This window comes from Mustelus asterias, chromosome 8 (assembly GCF_964213995.1).
Source record: "Mustelus asterias chromosome 8, sMusAst1.hap1.1, whole genome shotgun sequence".
Taxonomy (NCBI): Eukaryota; Metazoa; Chordata; class Chondrichthyes; order Carcharhiniformes; family Triakidae; genus Mustelus; species Mustelus asterias.
In genome coordinates, this window is record NC_135808.1 from 135,938,770 (window position 1) to 135,956,525 (window position 17,756).

At 47.9% G+C, this 17,756-nt stretch overlaps 1 protein-coding gene across 2 annotated transcripts in view; it reads right to left on the minus strand.

The window, feature by feature from the left end:
- The window catches only part of acadm (acyl-CoA dehydrogenase medium chain), a 56,667-nt gene extending 40,040 nt beyond the window's left edge, over window positions 1–16,627 (minus strand). Inside the window, exons 1-4 of one of the 2 annotated variants that reach the window (XM_078219022.1) lie at window positions 16,476–16,578; window positions 15,232–15,546; window positions 5,530–5,635; window positions 410–507 (exon numbers count right to left, since the gene is read on the minus strand). In XM_078219022.1, the coding sequence (XP_078075148.1) occupies window positions 410–507; window positions 5,530–5,635; window positions 15,232–15,234 (207 nt within the window). In that variant the 5' untranslated portion in view covers window positions 15,235–15,546; window positions 16,476–16,578. Of the gene's footprint in view, window positions 1–409; window positions 508–5,529; window positions 5,636–15,231; window positions 15,547–16,475 lie in introns of both variants that reach the window. The other variant, XM_078219021.1, reaches the window with a different exon arrangement.
- Window positions 16,628–17,756: the final 1,129 nt, after the last annotated feature.

Genomic DNA, 17,756 nt, shown 5'->3' on the forward strand with positions numbered 1-17,756 from the left:
CTCTATCCTACAGTGTAGTCACAATTAGGGGGCCTGTGCACCACTCCCACAAGTGACTTTGCCTTTCTCATCTCAACCTAAACAGCTTCTACATCCTGATTTCCTGAACTCAGGTCATTCCTCTCTGATGTGCTCTAATCATTATTTAACAGAGCCACCCACTCTCCCTCCCCCCCCCCCCCCCCCCCCCCGCCACCTTTTCTCATCTTCCTGTCCTTCCTAAATGTCACACATTTTTCAATATTCCAGTCTCAGGGTCTGTCATCCTGTAACAGTGTCTCTGTAATGCCTCGTAGATCATACATATTAATTTTTATCTGCGTTATCAGTTCATGCAGGTGAAGATATGCTGTGCTCTGCGTGAGTGAGCGACGCAGGTGATGAACTGCCATCAGTACAGGTCACTGACCTCTCCACTCCTGTCATACTCAGCAGCTGCAGGAACCACCTCTTCCCGAGCAAATTTCCGTGCTGTGGCCTGGAACTCTTTCTGCTCATCTGTAAATTCTGTAACATTTGGGAAAAGAAGAACAATGATGGGTCTTCTCACTTCTCATCATAATGCAAAGAAGTTCCCTCACCCTCAACAACTTGCATTCAAATATTACACAACCAGGACAACAGTGACCTCCATAGAGGAGGACAAAGGTTTTAGCCTACGGAACTGCTGTCACCACCCTTCTATATGGCAGTGAGGCTTGGATAATTACAAATGGATGTGCACAGGTGAAGCGAGTGATCTAAAGTTTGGCAGATGGAATTGAGCATGAAGAAGTGTGAGGTTATCCAGTTTGGTCAGAGGAATGACAAGGCAACTTATTCTCTAAATGGAGAGAAACTTCAAAATGCTTCAGTGCAGAGGGATCTGGGTGTCCTTATGCAAGAGTCGCAGAAGCTTAGTATGCAGGTGTAGCAGAAAATAAGGCAAATGGAATTTATTGCTAAAAGAATAAGGATTAAAAGTAGGGAAATGCTGTTACGTTGGTTATTGGTGAGACTCCATCTGCAGTATTGCGCACAGTTTTGGTTCCCTTACTTGAAGGAGGATGTAAATGTATTTGAGGCAGTTCGGAGAAGGTTCATTAGATTGATTCCAGGGATGAAGGACTTGCCTTATGTTGAGGGATTGAGCAGTTTAGGGCGATACTCGCTGGAGTTTAGAAGAATAAGAGGAGAACTAATTGAGGTACAGAAGGTGCCAAAGGGGATTGACAGGGTAGATGTAGAGCAGATGTTTCCGCTTGTTAGACATTCTAGAATGAGAGGCTATAGTTTTAGGCTAAGGGCTGGAAAAATTAAAACAAATAGGAGGAATTGCTTTACTCAAAGGGTTGTGAATCTGTGGAATTCTCTACCTCAGAGTGCAGTGGACACCGGAACACTAAACAAATTGACGGAGGAGATGGATAGATATTTAAATCGTAGAGAAATGAAGGGTTATGGGGAGTGGGCAGGAAGGTGGAGATGAGGCCGAGATGAGATAAGAATTATACAGGGTCTTGGTAAGGCCACACCTGGAATATTGTGTGCAGTTTTGATCTCCTTATCGGAGGAAGGATGTCCTTGCTTTAGAGGGAGTGCAGAGAAGGTTTACCGACTGCTTCCTGGGATGGCGGGACTAATGTATGAGGAGAGATGGAGTTGGTTAGAATTATATTCGCTGGAGTTCAGAAGAATGAGCCGGGTTGTTGGGGGGGGGGGGGGGGGTGGGTGGGGTGGCGGCGGCGTGTGTGGAGGAGAGGATCTCATAGAAACCTAAGCAGGAATAGACAGGGCAGATGCAAAAAGGATGTTCCCAATGGTGGGGTGTCCAGAACTAGGGGTCACAATCTGAGCATACAGGCAACGTTTAGGACAGAGATGAAGAGAAATTTCTTCACCCAGAGGGTGGACTGCCTGTGGAATTCATCACCACAGAAAGTAGTTGAGGCCAAAACATTGAATGTTTTCAAGAAGCAGATAGATGTAGCTTGAGGCGAAGGGGATCAGAGAGTAGGGGGAAGGCAGGATCAGGCTATTGAGTTGGATGATCAGCCATGATCATAATGAATGGTGGAGCAGGCTCGAAGGGCCGAAAGGCCTCCTCCTGCTTCTATTTTCTATGTTTCTATGAGATCAATTATGGTCTTATGTATTGAATGGTGGAGCAGGCGCGAGGGGCTGAATTGCCTACTCATGCTCCTTATGTTCTTAAAGGCTTTGTAAATGCATGGGGTTAGGGGGATAGAGCAGTGGGGAAGGGCCTGGGTAAGATAGTCTTTGGAGAATCAGAGCAGACCCGATGGGCTGAATGGCCTCCTCCTGCACTGTAGAGTTTCTATGATTGTATACATCTCCAGGCATGGGAGAATTTCCACTCGTGGTATCTGGACAGGATATTCAAAGTGGAATGGGAAGACAGACAAAATCCAACATCCTCCCTGAAGTGGGGAAAAATATAAAGATGGGGACATGACACATGGCTGCCTGGCACATAAACAGTCGCCTGGGAAAGATACATTCAACTCGCAACGACTTTTAGCGCAGACAGTTACTTGAATTTAAAACATGAAGGACAGACAGTTATTTAAAGTTAAACATGCAGGAATCAGATACTGCAGGAAGCCAGCCAGGGCTTGGGGCACTTTAAGATAAGGACAATAGGGTCTGATAAAGAGATTAGCCACAGATGGGAATGGGAATACATAAATGCAGGGAAACCAATTACTGTATGTACAGACCGAAACTAAATCACTGAAAGAGGAAATGTATCCATTCTATGAAACAACGCAACGTTAAAAGCCAATGTCTGTATATGTCTGGCTGTAACAATGTGTTAACTATCGATCCTACTCAGCTAGAACGATGTGTTAAATGGCTAATGTCCGGACTATCCATTGTCTGAAGTATAAAAATGAACCACTCCTATTGTATCATTGAGAGAAGGTAGCTGCCTGGTGTACTGCGGAGTGCCAGTGCCTTTCTCCATGAAGCTTCGTCAAATAAAACTGTATTGTTGAACCTCCAGTCTGACTCCGGTGGTTTTCCCACAACACTCCCTGAAGCCAATTCCTCCTACATTGCAATGGTGACAGTGCAGAATCAGCTCGGGCATCGTGAACACTGCACCCACAAGGCAAATAGTCAGTTTCCAAAGCAAATCCTCTTCACAAAAAGAAAAGTAAAATGCTGCAGACGCTGGAAATCTCAAACAACACTCTACGATTAAGGTTATAACCTTCCATTTTGATTCTCAGATGAAGGGCGGCATGGTAGCACTGTGGTTAGCACAGTGGTTAGCACTGCTGCTTCACAGCTCCAGGGACCTGGGTTCGAATCCCAGCTCGGGTCTGTGTGGAGTTCGCACATTCTCCCTGTGTCTGCGTGGGTTTCCTCCGGGTGCTCCGATTTTCTCCCACAGTCCAAAGATGTGCGGGCTAGGTTGATTGGCCATTCTAAATTGCCCCTTAGTGTCCTGAGATGCATAGGTTAGAGGGGTTAGTGGGCAAATATGCAGGGATATGTGGATAGGGCCTGGGTGGGATTGTGGTCGGTGTAGACTCGATGGGCCGAATGGCCTCTTTCTGCACTGTGGGATTCTATGAAATAACTTCTCTGAATTCTTACAACATCCTAAATGCCTCGATTTGATCTCACTCTCAATCTTCTATTCTCAAGGGAATACAATTTAAGCAGATTTAGATTATCGTTTAGCTGGCATTGGGATAACAGGATAGCTTTGAAAAACGGCACATTGAATGTCAACCATTCTGGACCATGTGACATGAGTGTATCATAGAATCCCTACAGTACAGAAGGAGGCCATTCAACCCATCAGGTCTGCATTGACCATAATCCCACTCAGGCCCTATTCCTGTAACCCCACATATTTACCCTGCTAATCTCCCTGACACTAGGGTCAATTTAACATGGCCAATCCACCTAACCCACACATCTTTGGACTGTGGGGGGAAACCAGGGCACCCGGAGGAAACCCACACAGACACGGGGAGAACGTGCAGACTCCACACAGACAGTCACCCAAGGCTGGAATTGAACCCGGGTCCCTGGCGCTGTGAGGCAGCAGTGCTAACCCACTGTGCCACCATGCCGCTCCTTTAAGAGTTTTTTAAAAAATCTTGTTCCTCAGCTCTCATTGTTGCCGGGCTGTCTGTAGGAGTCCTTCTATTGCTCCCTCAGTGGTTTAAATAGGATTTGTTTATTTTTACTTTCTGGGATTGGTTTTCTGGCCCTCCATTGTTAGGGGGAAGGTCATGGGTTCTGGTCAGGTTTTTTTCCTTCCTAGGGAATTCAAGATTTCATTTTCTGTTTTTGGCTGGCAGCAGTGTTTAGTTTAGAAGCGAGTGGACTTCAGGCAGAAAGCAGTGTCTCTTTCCCTGGGTTTTGGAAATTCTGCTGGTTAGCTGAAAGCAAGACTTCCTGCCTTCCTGCAGTAGAGAATCTGCTGTCGGTGGCTCGACCAGAGTCTCTCCCTGGTGTTCTGGGAAGTTGTTCTGACTTTAAACTGTTCCTGAGTGTATCAAGAGAACTGCAGCATTCATCCAAAGGACTCAGTTCCAGTATCACGTGAACATTTGTCTTTGCTGTGTTAAACCTGTGGAAAGGGTTTTGCTTATGGGATTGGTTTGATTGGGACATCTTGGATATATTTGTTAGAGTTCATATATTATTGTGGTTGTTTTGTTTCATTGATAATTGATAGCAGTTATTGCTAATATTCTTACTATACATGTTAACTAAATTCTTAAATAAACTTTGTTTAGTGGGTCATTTGAATCACCCCTGAAGTGAAACCTATCATGCTTATCAGAGCCAAATTCAAGATGCAAAACTAATGATCCAAATGGACTCCATGAAACACTCAGGTTCCAGACCTGAAGCATAACAACTTGAGATGTGGGATGTTTCTTCATGAAGAGGGTGTGAATGCTTGGAATTCCTTAGAGCTAAGGATGCTGTTGTTGAGTATATTTAAGACCAAGATTGATAGATTTTTGGATATGGAGTGGATCGAGGGAAATGGGAGGGGGGGGGGGTGAAGAATGAAGCTGAGGTGGAAGATCATGGCAGCACGGTGGCACAGTGGTTACACTGCTGCCTCATAGCACCAGGGACCCCGGTTCGATTCCAGCCTTAGGTGATTGTCCGTGTGGAGTTTGCACGTTTTCCCTGTGTCTGCGTGGGTTTCCTCCGGGTGCTCCAGTTTCCTCCCATAGTCCAAAGATGTGCAGGTGAGGTTGATTGGCCGTGCTGAATTGCCTCTTAGTGTCGGGGAAATTAGGGAAATACGTGGGGTTATGGGGATAGGGCCTGGATGGAATTGTCAGTGGTGCAGGCCCGATGGGCCACATGGCCTCCTTCTGCACTGTAGGGATTCTATGATTCTACGATTAGCCTGATTGTACTGAATGGTGGAGTAGGTTCAACAGGCCGAATGGCCGATTCCGCCTCAGAGTCTAGCACAGCAGGTCAGTTAAGTATAAAATATAAGTATGAAGCTAGCTGGTTGGCTTTTGGAAGCCAGCTTACCAAAGTTGAAGCCAGGTGCTGATTGGCTTGCCTTCAGTGCAGCTGCTGAAGCCCTGTTGGTTGACTGAAATCGCAAACCCACTCGGACACTGGCCCTCGCCGCACACTTCAAACAGAAGAGAGAAAATCTGATTACACCCACGCTGCCTCAATACTGACAAAGGCAGAATGAACCTGCGCTTCACACGGAGCCATTCACAACCTGACAGGCAATGAAGTATTTTTGAAGTGTAGTCACGGATGTAATACAGGAAACACAGCAGCCAATGTCAACACACGGGGCTGCCTTCAGCTGCCTGCACCCAAAGCTCTGGAAGTTCCTCCCTAAACCTCACCTTTTTGGAAAAAGCTCCAGAAAAAATCTCTTTCCACGACTCAGCTTATAGCCATTTGATATCTTGTCAAGAAACAGAGGTAATTTTAAGTAAACTATATTTGTAATTATGGGTATTAGAAACAAGGTATAGATTTAGGTGAGTTCAAATGTGTGTTTCTGTAAAAGAAAGGGTTAAACCTTTACTTAGGTTCATATTAGACAAAGTTGCGTGCATTTATTGGGGTTTTGGTTTCATTTCAATCTGTGCCTGCATCGTGATTAGAGTTTACAACATGAAAACTAACAAGTGTTCAAGAAAGCCTAGGCAGTTGCTTAGTAACCAAGGGCCAATTTAGGTTAGAAAGAATTTTATGAGTTTAATTTTAAGCAGGACCCAGTGGCAGTTGGAACTAGCTACCTAGTTCCAACTGCCACTGGGTCCTGCTTAAAATTAAACTCATAAAAATTTTTCTAACCTAAATTGACTCTCCAGGTAGCTGGAGGGGATGCAACCCTCACAGAAGTGGCCAGGAGAGAAGCAAGTCCCAGGAGCTAAAGAACAGAAAGTTCCAGAATTCAGGGAACAAAAAGTCCCAGGAAGACTGAAGTCAAAGGGACAAAGGAACTGGAAATTAAACAAGGTACTGGTCACTGAAGATAAAGAAAGGGGCAGAGAGAGACTCCCAGTTACAGACAGGGGTGATAGTGAAGTTGGCTAGCGAACAGCTAGACAATTGAAGTAATCCTAAAGTTGGTGACCCGAATACAGCCTGTGAAGCATTGGTGTCCTGTTAGCATGGCTGCATACCTGAGAGATTGTGTGGAAGCCTGAAGAAGTCACACGTGGCAATCCAAGGCAGAGGAATACTGATAGGAGAGATTGAAATCCTGGAAGTGGATCCATGGTGAAGCATCTGAGAGAAAGCGTTGGCTGGGAGAATATTCTTAGATTCATAGAATCCCTACAGTGCAGGAGATGGCCATTCAGCCCATCCAGCCTACACTGACAACAATGCCACCAGGCCCACGTATTTAAGCTGCTAATCCCCCTGACACTAAGTGGCAATTTATCATGGTCAGTCCACCTCATCCCGCACATCTTTGGACTACAGGAGGAAACCGGAGCACCTGGAGGAAATCCACGCAGACACGGGGAGAACATGCAAATTCCACACACAGTCACTCAAGGCCGGAATTGAACCCGGGTCCCTGGCGCTGTGAGGCAGCAGTGCTAACCACTGTGCTGCCCTTAAGGCATGTTTTGTCAAGAGTGGAGTTTGGAAACACTGGTGTGAAAATCGTTAGCCCGAGATGCTACATATCTGCTCTGGAGTTGGAGTTGCTACAAAACACACAAATCACAAGCAGGAAGCTCTCCAGTGTCCTGACCAATGTTCTCCCTTGATCAGAAACATCAAAAAACAGTCCTGAAAGATCATCAACTTGAAAAGTTCTTCTCTCCACAGTTGTTGAAAGACCTGCTGAATATTTCCAACATTTTCCTATTTTTACTACAGATTAAATTAGCAGTTGAATTCATTGCTGGCTGTAAACTATAAGTGTGTACAAAATGTCTACCCACTCAACAACAATTATTTGCATTTGTACAGCACCTTTAACAGAGTAAAATGCCACAAAGTGTTTCATAAGAGTGATCATACAGAATCTGACACCACACAAAGCACACAAGTAGATAATGGGCCAGGTGACAGAAAACATGGTCAGAAAGGTCTTTTTGAAGCAGCATCTTAAAGGAGGACAAGTACGTGAGGTGGAGAGGTTTGAGGAGGAAAAAAAAAAGCAGCCCTACACCCCTCTATTCTGGTAAAATATCACTCCATCGCAAACCTCTCTTTGCTTTCCAGATTTCTTGATCGGTTTTCTTGGTATCACGGTGGCACAGTGGTTAGCGCTGCTACCTCACAGCGCCAGGGACCCGGGTCCGATTCCAGCCTCGGGTCACTGTCTGTGTGGAGTTTGCACGTTCTCCCCGTGTCTGCGTGGGTTTCCTCCGGGTGCTCCGGTTTCCTCCCACAGTCCGAAGATGTGCGGGTTAGGTGGATTGGTCATGCTAAATTGCCCCCTAGTGTTAAGGGGATTAGCAGGGTAAATGTGTGGGATTACGGGGATAGGGCCAGATTGGGATTGTGGTTAGTGCAGACTCGATGGGCCAAATGGCCTCCTTCTGCACAGGGTGGTGGGGGCCTGGAATGCGCTGCCAAGTAGGGTGGTGGAGGCAGGCACGCTGACATCGTTTAAGACTTACCTGGATAGTCACATGAGCAGCCTGGGAATGGAGGGATACAAACGATTGGTCTAGCTGGACCAAGGAGCGGCACAGGCTTGGAGGGCCGAAGGGCCTGTTTCCTGTGCTGTACTGTTCTTTGTTCTTTGTAGGGATTCTATGATTCTGTGTTGTCACTAAATCCATGCCCATGATTCCTGGAACTCCATGCCTGAACCCCTTCGTTCAGGTTTCTCTGTCACTGTACTCAAACTGAATCAGTCACAGATAACATCCCATGTGACTGTGACAAAGGTAAACTCTCTATCTGCAGCCTTTGACACAGTCGGCCAAATATTATCCTCTACAAACTTAATGTTATCGAAAACTCTGCTATCCATGTCACATCAAATCCCATTCACCTTCACCCCAATGATCCCGACACTGGCTCCTGCTGAAGCAACATCCTGATCTCAAAATTCTCATTCTTGTTTTCAAATCCCTCCATGGACTCGCCCCCCCCCGCAATCCCCTCCAGCTCCACAACCTTTACTCTCATTCAGGCCTCTTGAGCAACACCGACTATTTGCTCTGGCAGCCTCCCTTTACCCTCCCTAAACACATCCTCCTCATTCCCTGCTTTAAGGCGCTCTTTATCTGAAAGTTTTTGATTAACTCTGATATTTCTTTGTATGACTTGGTTTCTCGTAAGGTTCCTGTGAAGTACTCTGGGATGTTTTTGTACGTTAATGGCAGTTTATTATTGTTCATTGGAATATACAAAACCCTGAGGGCTCTTGATAGAATCGATGTGGAGAGGATGTTTTCTCTTGTCGGAGAACATAGAAGTGGGGGATGGGGGGGGTCATTGCTTGAAGACAAGGCAACGCCCATTTAAGACAGAGGTGACAAGGAGAAATGTTTTCTCAGAGCTGAGAGTCTTTGGAACTCTTCCTCAAAAGGCAGTGCAAACAGAGTCTTTGAATATTTTTAAAGCAGAGGTGAACAGATTCTTGGAAAGCAAAGGAGTGGAAGGTTAAGTATGGAGTTGAGGTCAGCATGATCTTATTGAGCAGTGGAGCAGGTTCGAGAGGCTGAGTGGTCTACTCCTGCTCTTAACTCATGTTATAGAGACTCTTCGTTAACTTCCTTTCTTTTGCACTCTATTTATAAAGTTCAGGATTCCGTGTGCTTTATTAACCTGCTCTATTATCTTCAATGATTTTTCAACCTGTACCATCTTTTTATTCATTTACGGGATGTGGGCATCACCGGCTAGGTCAGCATTTATTACCCATCCTAGTTGCCCCTTAAGGAGGTGGTGGTGAGCTGCCTTCTTGAACAGCTGCAGTCCCGGAGTCGTAGCTACATCCACAATGTTGTTAGGGAGGAAGTTCAGGATTTTGACCCAGTGGCAGAGAAGGAACGGTGATATATTTCCAGGATGGTGAGTGACTTGGAGGGGAACCTCCAGGTGGTGGTGTTCCCCATGTGTCCACTGCCCTTGTCCTTCTAGATAGAAGAGGTGGAGGGTTTGGAAGATGCTGCATAAGAAGCCTTGGTGAGTTCCTGTAGTGCATCTTGTAGATGATACACATGGCTGCCATAGTTTGTCATTGGTGGAGGGATTGAATGTTTGTGGAAGGGGTAGCAATCATGCAGGTTGCTTTGTCCTGGATGGTGTCGAGCTTCTTGAGTGTTGTTGGAGCTGTACTTATCCAGGCAAGTGGAGAGTATTCCATTACACTCCTGACTTGTGCCATGTAGAGGGTGGACAGGTTTTGGGGTGTCAGGAGGTGAGTTACTCGCTGCAGAATTTCCAGCCTCTGACCTGTTATGTAGTCACAGTATTTATACGGCTGGGTCCAGTTCAGTTTTTGGTCAATGGTAACCCCAAGGATGTTAACAGTGAGGGAGTCAGCGATGGTAATGCCATTGAATGTCAAGGGGCGGTGGTTAGATCCTCTCTTGTTGGAGGTGGTCATTGCTTGGTACTTGTGTGGTGCGAATGTTTCTTCCCACTTGTCAGCCCAAGCCTGAATATTGTCCAGGTCTTGTTGCATTTTGGACATCAACTGCTTCAGTATCTGAGGAGTCGCGAATGATACTGAACATTGTGAAAAGAGCTATTTTCAAGAACAGAGGGAGACAGAAAGCAGGAAATTATAGGACAGTTCACTTAACATTTGTTGTAGGGAAAATGCTGGGATCGATCACGGAGGTTATAGTGAGGCACTTAGAAAATCTCAATGGAGTCAGGAAGAGTCAGCATGGTTTTGTGAAAGGGAAATGTTGTTTGACTAATTTCTTGGAGTTCTTTGAAGAAGTAACAAGCAATGTGGATAAAGGGGAACCTGTGGATGTGCTGTACATAGATTTCGAGAAGGCATTTGACAAGGTGTCACATCAAAGGTTACTACACAAAGTGAGAGTTCATGGTGCAGGGGGTAACATGTTGGCATGGATAAAGAACTGATTACTTAACAGGAAAGAGTGAGCATAAATGGGTAATTTTAAGGTTAGTAGGATGCAACAAGGGGAATGCCACAGGGACCAGTGCTGGGACCTCAACTATTTACAATCTATATCAATGGTTTGGATGAAGGGACCAAATGTGTAGTTGTTACATTTGCTGATAACACAAAGATGGGTAGAAAAGTCAGTTATGAAGAGGAGATGGTGTGCAAAGCAGAAGATAGGTGATGGGAGGGTAATGTAGGAAAATGTGAACTTGTCCACTTTGGCAGGAATAAAAAGGCATCATGTTATTGAAGCGTAGACAGAATGTCTCGTGTGATACAGAGGGCTCTGGGTGTCCCGGTACATGAATCACAAGGTGTGCAGCTACAGCAAGGCAAATGGAATGCTACAGTTCACAGCGCACACCTGGACTATAGGGACGGCACGGTGGCACAGTGGTTAGCACTGCTGCCTCACAACACCAAAGATGTGCAGGTTAGGTTGATTGGCCGTGCTAAATTGCCCCTTTAGTGTCAGGGGGACTGGCTAGGGTAAATGCATGGGGTTATGGGGATAGGGCCTGAGTGGGATTGTGGTCAGTGTAGACTCGATGGGCTGAATAGCCTCCTTCTGCACTGTAGGATTCTACGAAGAAGTATTGTGCACAGTTTTGGTCTCCTTATCGAAGAAAGGTCATAATTGCATTAGCACTTCAGAAAAGGTTAACTCAACTGATAAGATAAACCCCTCATCATCCCAGGTATGAGGCAAACTCAAACAGTTTGGGCCTGTAATTATTGGAGTTGAGAAGAATGAGAGGTGATCAAGTGAAACATATAAGACCCTGAGGGGGCTTGACTGGGTGTATTCAGAAAGGATGTTTCCCCTTGTGGGAGAGACTGGGACTAAAGCATACGGTTTACAAATAAGGGGTCGACTATTTGAGGCTCAGATAAGGAGAAATCTTTTCTCAGAGAGTCCTGTATTTGTGGAACTCACTTCCCTGGAGTGGCAGAGGCAGGGGTCATTCAATATTGTGAGAGATTGTCAGGATCTAAGGGTTCCATCGCATGAACAAATAAAAAGATTGATGTATCGCCCTAACACGTGACACCCTGTCGTGTGCAAATAGCAAACTGACAACGTATTGAGCTGATTTATTGTACAGGAATTCTGAAGATTGTTAGTTACTAGCTACTGCGTGACTGATCTGTTATCACAGCCTGTTTTGAACCTTGCCCTGTATGATTCAGCACATTGACAGGTGGTGTGTTTACATACTGCCTTTTGGAGAACTGTAAACTTTTATGTTCTTTTAAGTCTTGACAGCAAGTGTTTTGATGAGATAAAGCTGAGTTCAAAACCAATCACTAATATGGCTGAAAGCCAACATAGTTTAAGAAAAGGACCTGCATTAACAGAGTATCTGGCGCTGGTATAATAAGGTCAAAGGTTAGGAATCCGGCAGCGAGGAGCTCACCACCTGACACCCCAAAGCCTGTCCACCATCTACAAGAGACAAGTCAGGAGTGTGATGGAATACTCTGCACTTGCCTGGATGGGAGCAGCTCCAACAACACTCAAGAAGCTCAACACCATCCAGGACAAAGCAGCCCCGCTTGATTGCTACCCCTTCCATAAACATTCATATTGGCAGCCGTATGTACCAGCTGCAGGACGCATTGCAGGAACTCACCAAGGTTCCTTTGGCAGCACCTTCCAACCCATTGCCACTGCAGTCAAGGACAAGGGCAGCAGATATCCGGGAACACCACCACTTGGCATTTCCCCTCCAGTCACTGAACTTCCTGACTTGGAAATGTATCGCTGTTCCTTCACTGTCACAGTCTCAAAATGCTGGAACTCCCTCCCTAACAGCACTGTGGTGTACCTACAGCACAGTGACTGCAATGTTTCAAGAAGGCGGCTCACCACCATCTCCTCAAGAGCAACTAGGGATGGGCAATAAATGCCGGTGAGACAACGGCACATATTCCACAAATGAATTGAAAAACTGCGGAAAAGTGCTGCCTCTGTGCTGTGAACAACCTGCCCGTTCCCCCCGCCCCCGCCGCCCCAATCATCCGCAGTGTGCGGTGAAAACAAAATTCAAAATGATTACAAATTCTTGTAACTAAACAAAATTAAATTTAGTTTTCAGCTCTGAGTTTGGCAACCCCAAGACCTGATGAAGCTCAGGCCTCCCGCGGATGCTATCCCAGTCTCCATCAGGATAATTAATCCCCATTATAACTATCCCAGTCTCCATCAGGATAATTCTTAGACTTCCGACAGTGCAGGAGGGGGCCATTCAGCCCATCGAGTCTGCACCGACCACAGTTCCAACCAGGCCCATCCCCTTAACCCCATCTATACAAGAACTAAGAACAAAGAAAATTACAGCACAGGAACAGGCCCTTCGGCCCTCCAAGCCTGCACCGACCATGCTGCCCGACTGAACTAAAACCCCCTACCCTTCTGGGGACCATATCCCTCTATTCCCATCCTATTCATGTACTTGTCAAGACGCCCCTTAAAAGTCACTACCGTATCCGCTTCCACTACCTCCCCCGGCAACGAGTTCCAGGCACCCACCCACCACTCTGTGTAAAAAATCTGCCTCGTTCATCTCCTTTAAACCTTGCCCCTCGCACCTTAAACCTGTGCCCCCTAGCAATTGACTCTTCCACCCTGGGAAAAAGCTTCTGACTATCCACTCTGTCCATGCCTCTCAATCTTGTAGACTTCTATCAGGTCTCCCCTCAACCTCCATCGCTCCAGTGAGAACAAACCAAGTTTCCCCAACCTCTCCTCATAGCTAATGTCCTCCATACCAGGCAACATCCTGGTAAATCTTTTCTGTACCCTCTCCAAAGCCTCCACATCCTTCTGGTAGTGTGGTGACCAGAATTGAACACTATATTCCAAGTGCGGCCTAACTAAGGTTCTATAAAGCTGCAACATGACTTGCCAATTTTTAAATTCAATACCCCGGCCGATGAAGGCAAGCATGCCGTATGCCTTCTTGACTACCTTTTCCACCTGCATTGCCATTTTCAGTGACCTGTGTACCTGTACACCCAGATCCCTTTGCCTATCAATACTCTTAAGGGTTCTGCAATTTACTGTATATTTCCTATCTGTATTAGACCTTCCAAAATGCATTACCTCACATTTGTCCAGATTAAATTCCATCTGCCATCTCTCCGCCCAAGTCTCCAACTGATCTATATCCTGCTGTATCCTCTGATGGTCCTCATCGCTATCCGCAAATCCACCAACCTTTGTGTCTTCCACAAACTTAACCAAACCAGTTACATTTTCCTCCAAATCATTTAAATATATTACAAACAGCAAAAGGTCCCTGCACTGATCCCTGAGGAACACCACTTGGCACAACCCTCCATTCAGAAACGCACCCTTCCACTGCTACCCTCTGTCTTCTTTGACCGAGCCAGTTTTGTATCCACCTTGCCAGCTCACCTCTGATCCCATGCGACTTCACCTTCTCCACCAGCCTGCCATGAGGGACCTTGCTAGTCCCTCAAACACTAAAGGGCAATTTAGCATAGCCATTCCACCTAACCTGCACATCTTTGGAGTGTGGGAGGAAACCAGAGCACCCAGAGGAAACCCACGCAGACACGGTGAGAACATGTAAAATGTAAACTCCACACAGACAGTGACCGGAGGCCGGAATTGAACCCGGGTCCCTGGTGCTGTGAGGCAGCAGTGGTAACCACTGTGCCACCATGCCGCCCATTTATTAACTATCCCAGTCTCCATGGGAATAATTTATCCCCATTATCAGTCTCTAATCACGATAATTAGAACAAAGAACAAAGAAAATTACAGCACAGAAACAGGCCCTTCGGCCCTCCAACCTGCACCGACCATGCTGCCTGACTGAACTAAAACCCCCGACCCTTCCGGGTACCGCATCCCTCTATTCCCATCCTATTCATGTATTTGTCCAGACTCACTATTGTATCTGCTTCCGCTACCTCCCCCAGCAGCAAGTTCCAGGCACCCACCACCCTCAAAAACATGCCACGTACATCTCCTTTAAGCCTTGCCCCTCGCACCTTAAACCTATGCCCCCCAAGTAATTGACTCTTCCGCCCTGGGAAAAAGCTTCTGACTATCCACTCTGTCCATGCCCCTCATAATCTTGTAGACTTCGATCAGATCATATGCAAGCAGGCTTTTTCCGCTGAGGCTAGGGGAGAAAAAAACCAGAGGGCATGGGTTAAGGGTGAAAGGAGAAAAGTTTAAAGGGAATATTAGGGGGGGCTTCTTCACGCAGAGAGTGGTGGGAATGTGGAATGAGCTGCCGGATAAAGTGGTAAATGCTTTTAACATTTAAGAAAAACTTGGACGGGTTCATGGATGAGAGGGGTGTGGAGGGATATGGTCCAAGTGCAGGTCAGTGGGACTCGGCAAAAAATGGTTCAGCACAGACAAGAAGGGCCAAAAGGCCTGTTTCTGAGCTGTAATTTTCTATGGTTCTATCACCCCTCAACCTCCGTTGTTCCAGTGAGAACAAAACTTTGTCAATTAATCCATATTATAACTATCCCAATCTGTATCAGGATCATTTATCCCTATGATAACTATCCCAGTCTCTATGGGGATAATTAATTTGATTTGATTGATTGTTGTCCTATGTATTAGCATGCAGCACTAAACACACAAAGCATACCATTCATAGAGAAGGAAATGAGAAAGTGCAGAATGTAGTGTTACAGTCACACCGAGGGTGTAGAGAAAGATCAACTTAATGTGAGATAGGTCCATTCAAAAGTCTGATGGCAGCAGGGAAGAAGCTGTTCTTGATGTAGTTGGTACGCGACCTCAGACTTTTGCATCTTTTTCCCGATGGAAGAAGGTGAAAGAGAGAATGTCCGGGGTGCTTGTGGTCCTGAATTATGCTGGCTGCTTTGCCGAGGCAGTGGGATGGACTGGGCTTCGTTCACGACCCTTTGTAGTTTCTGGATAGAACAGGAGCCATATCAAGCTGTGATACAAACAGAAAGAATGCTTTCTTTGGTACATCTGTAAAAGTTCGAGAGAGTTGTAGCTGGCATGCCAAGTTTCCTTAGTCTTCTAAGTAGAGGCGTTGGTGTTGGCACAGGGGAACCAGGACAGATTGTTGGTGATCTAGACACCTAAAAACTTGAAGCTCTCGACCATTTCTACTTCGTCCCCATTGATGTAGACAGGGGCATGTTCTCTACGTTTCCTGAAGTCGATGACAATCTCCTTCATTTTGTTGACATTGAGGGGGAGATTATTGTCGCCACACCAGATTCTTTCATTCCTGTACTCTGTCTCATCAATGTTTGAGATCTGACCCACTACGGTGGTGTCATCAGCAAACTTGGAAATTGAATTGGGGGGGAATTTGGCCGCAGTCATTGGTGAATAAGGAGTATAGCAGGGGGCTGAGAACACAGCCGCATTATAACTATCCCATCTCTATGGGGATAATTAATAACCATTTATGCCTCGGCAAAACAGCCGGCAGAATCAAGCACCCCACACACCCCGGACATTTTCTTCCTTTGGGGAAAAGATACAAAAGTCTGGGGTCACCCACCAACCGACTCAAGAGCAGCTTCTTCCCTCCTGCTGCTGTCAGACTTTTGAATGGACCTACCTTGCATTAAGTTGATCTTTCTCTACACCCTAACTATGACTGTAACACTACATTCTGCACTCTCTCCTTTCCTTCTCTATGAACGGTATGCTTTGTCAGTAGAGCGCGCAAGAAACAATACTTTTCACTGTGTTAACACATGTGACAATAATAAATCACTCCAGCCTGTGTGGGATAATTAACCCCCATTCTCACTCTCCCACTCAGGGACGGGCTGCAGTCTCCGCTCCATTCCCACACCCCACTTCCCGGGCCCAGTCCGAGCCGCTCCGCCCGCGAACCCTTACCTCAGCCCGGAGCCACATCGCAACGTCCACCCGACAGCAGGCCCAAATCAGGCCCCGCCCCCTTCACAGGCCCCGCCCCCTTCAATGGACCCGCCCACTGGCCGCGCGTCCTGCACAGGCGCCGCCCCTTCACAGGCACCGCCCCCTTCAGTGGACCCGCCCACCGGCCACGCTGCCTGCACAGGCCCCGCCCCCTGCACAGGCCACGCCCCCTGCACTGGGCCCGCCCCCTGCACTGGGCCCGCCCCCAGCACTGGGCCCGCCCACCGCCCCCTGCACTGGGCCCGCCCCCTCCACCCGCCCCTTGATCTGGGCCCCCCCACCCGCCCCCTGAAATGGGCCCGCCCACCGGCGACGCTGCCTGCACAGGCCCCGCTTCCTGCACTGGCCCCGCCTCCTGCACTGGGCCCCGCCCCCTGCACCGGATCCGCCCTCCGGCCACGCTGCCTGCACAGGGCGCGCCCACACTGACAGCCCCACCCGCTGCTCAAACAGCTCCCACCGGCCCCACCCCCAGAATGAAACCCGGCCTCAGCATAGGCCCCGCCCTCTCCGGCAGCCCCGCCCCCAGGATCGCAGCCGCTCCCACCGGCCCCGCCCCGCAGGATCAGAGACCCGCCCCCTGTACAAGCCCCCCCCCCCCCCCCCCCCCGCCTGAAAAAGCTCCTCCCACCGATACGCCTCCTGAATGAAACCCGACCAGCGCAGTCCCCGCCCACTCAGACATCGCCCCGCCCCCAGGATAGCAGCCCCGCCCCCAGGTTAGCAGCCCCGCCCCCAAGATAGCAGCCCCGCCCCCTGACCAACCTCCGCCCCCTCCCCCCCACCATCTCTGGATTCCCACAACCACGGCGGTTAAAGCAGCTTCAGATAAAACTGACCCTCTGACAGTGCGGCACTCCCTCAGTACTGACCCTCTGACAGTGCGGCACTCCCTCAGCACTGACCCTCTGACAGTGCGGCACTCCCTCAGTACTGACCCTCTGACAGTGCGGCACTCCCTCAGCACTGACCCTCTGACAGTGCGGCACTCCCTCAGTACTGACCCTCTGACAGTGCGGCACTCCCTCAGTACTGACCCTCTGACAGTGCGGCACTCCCTCAGTACTGACCCTCTGACAGTGCGGCACTCCCTCAGCACTGACCCTCTGACAGTGCGGCACTCCCTCAGTACTGACCCTCTGACAGTGCGGCACTCCCTCAGTACTGACCCTCTGACAGTGCGGCACTCCCTCAGTACTGACCCTCTGACAGTGCGGCACTCCCTCAGCACTGACCCTC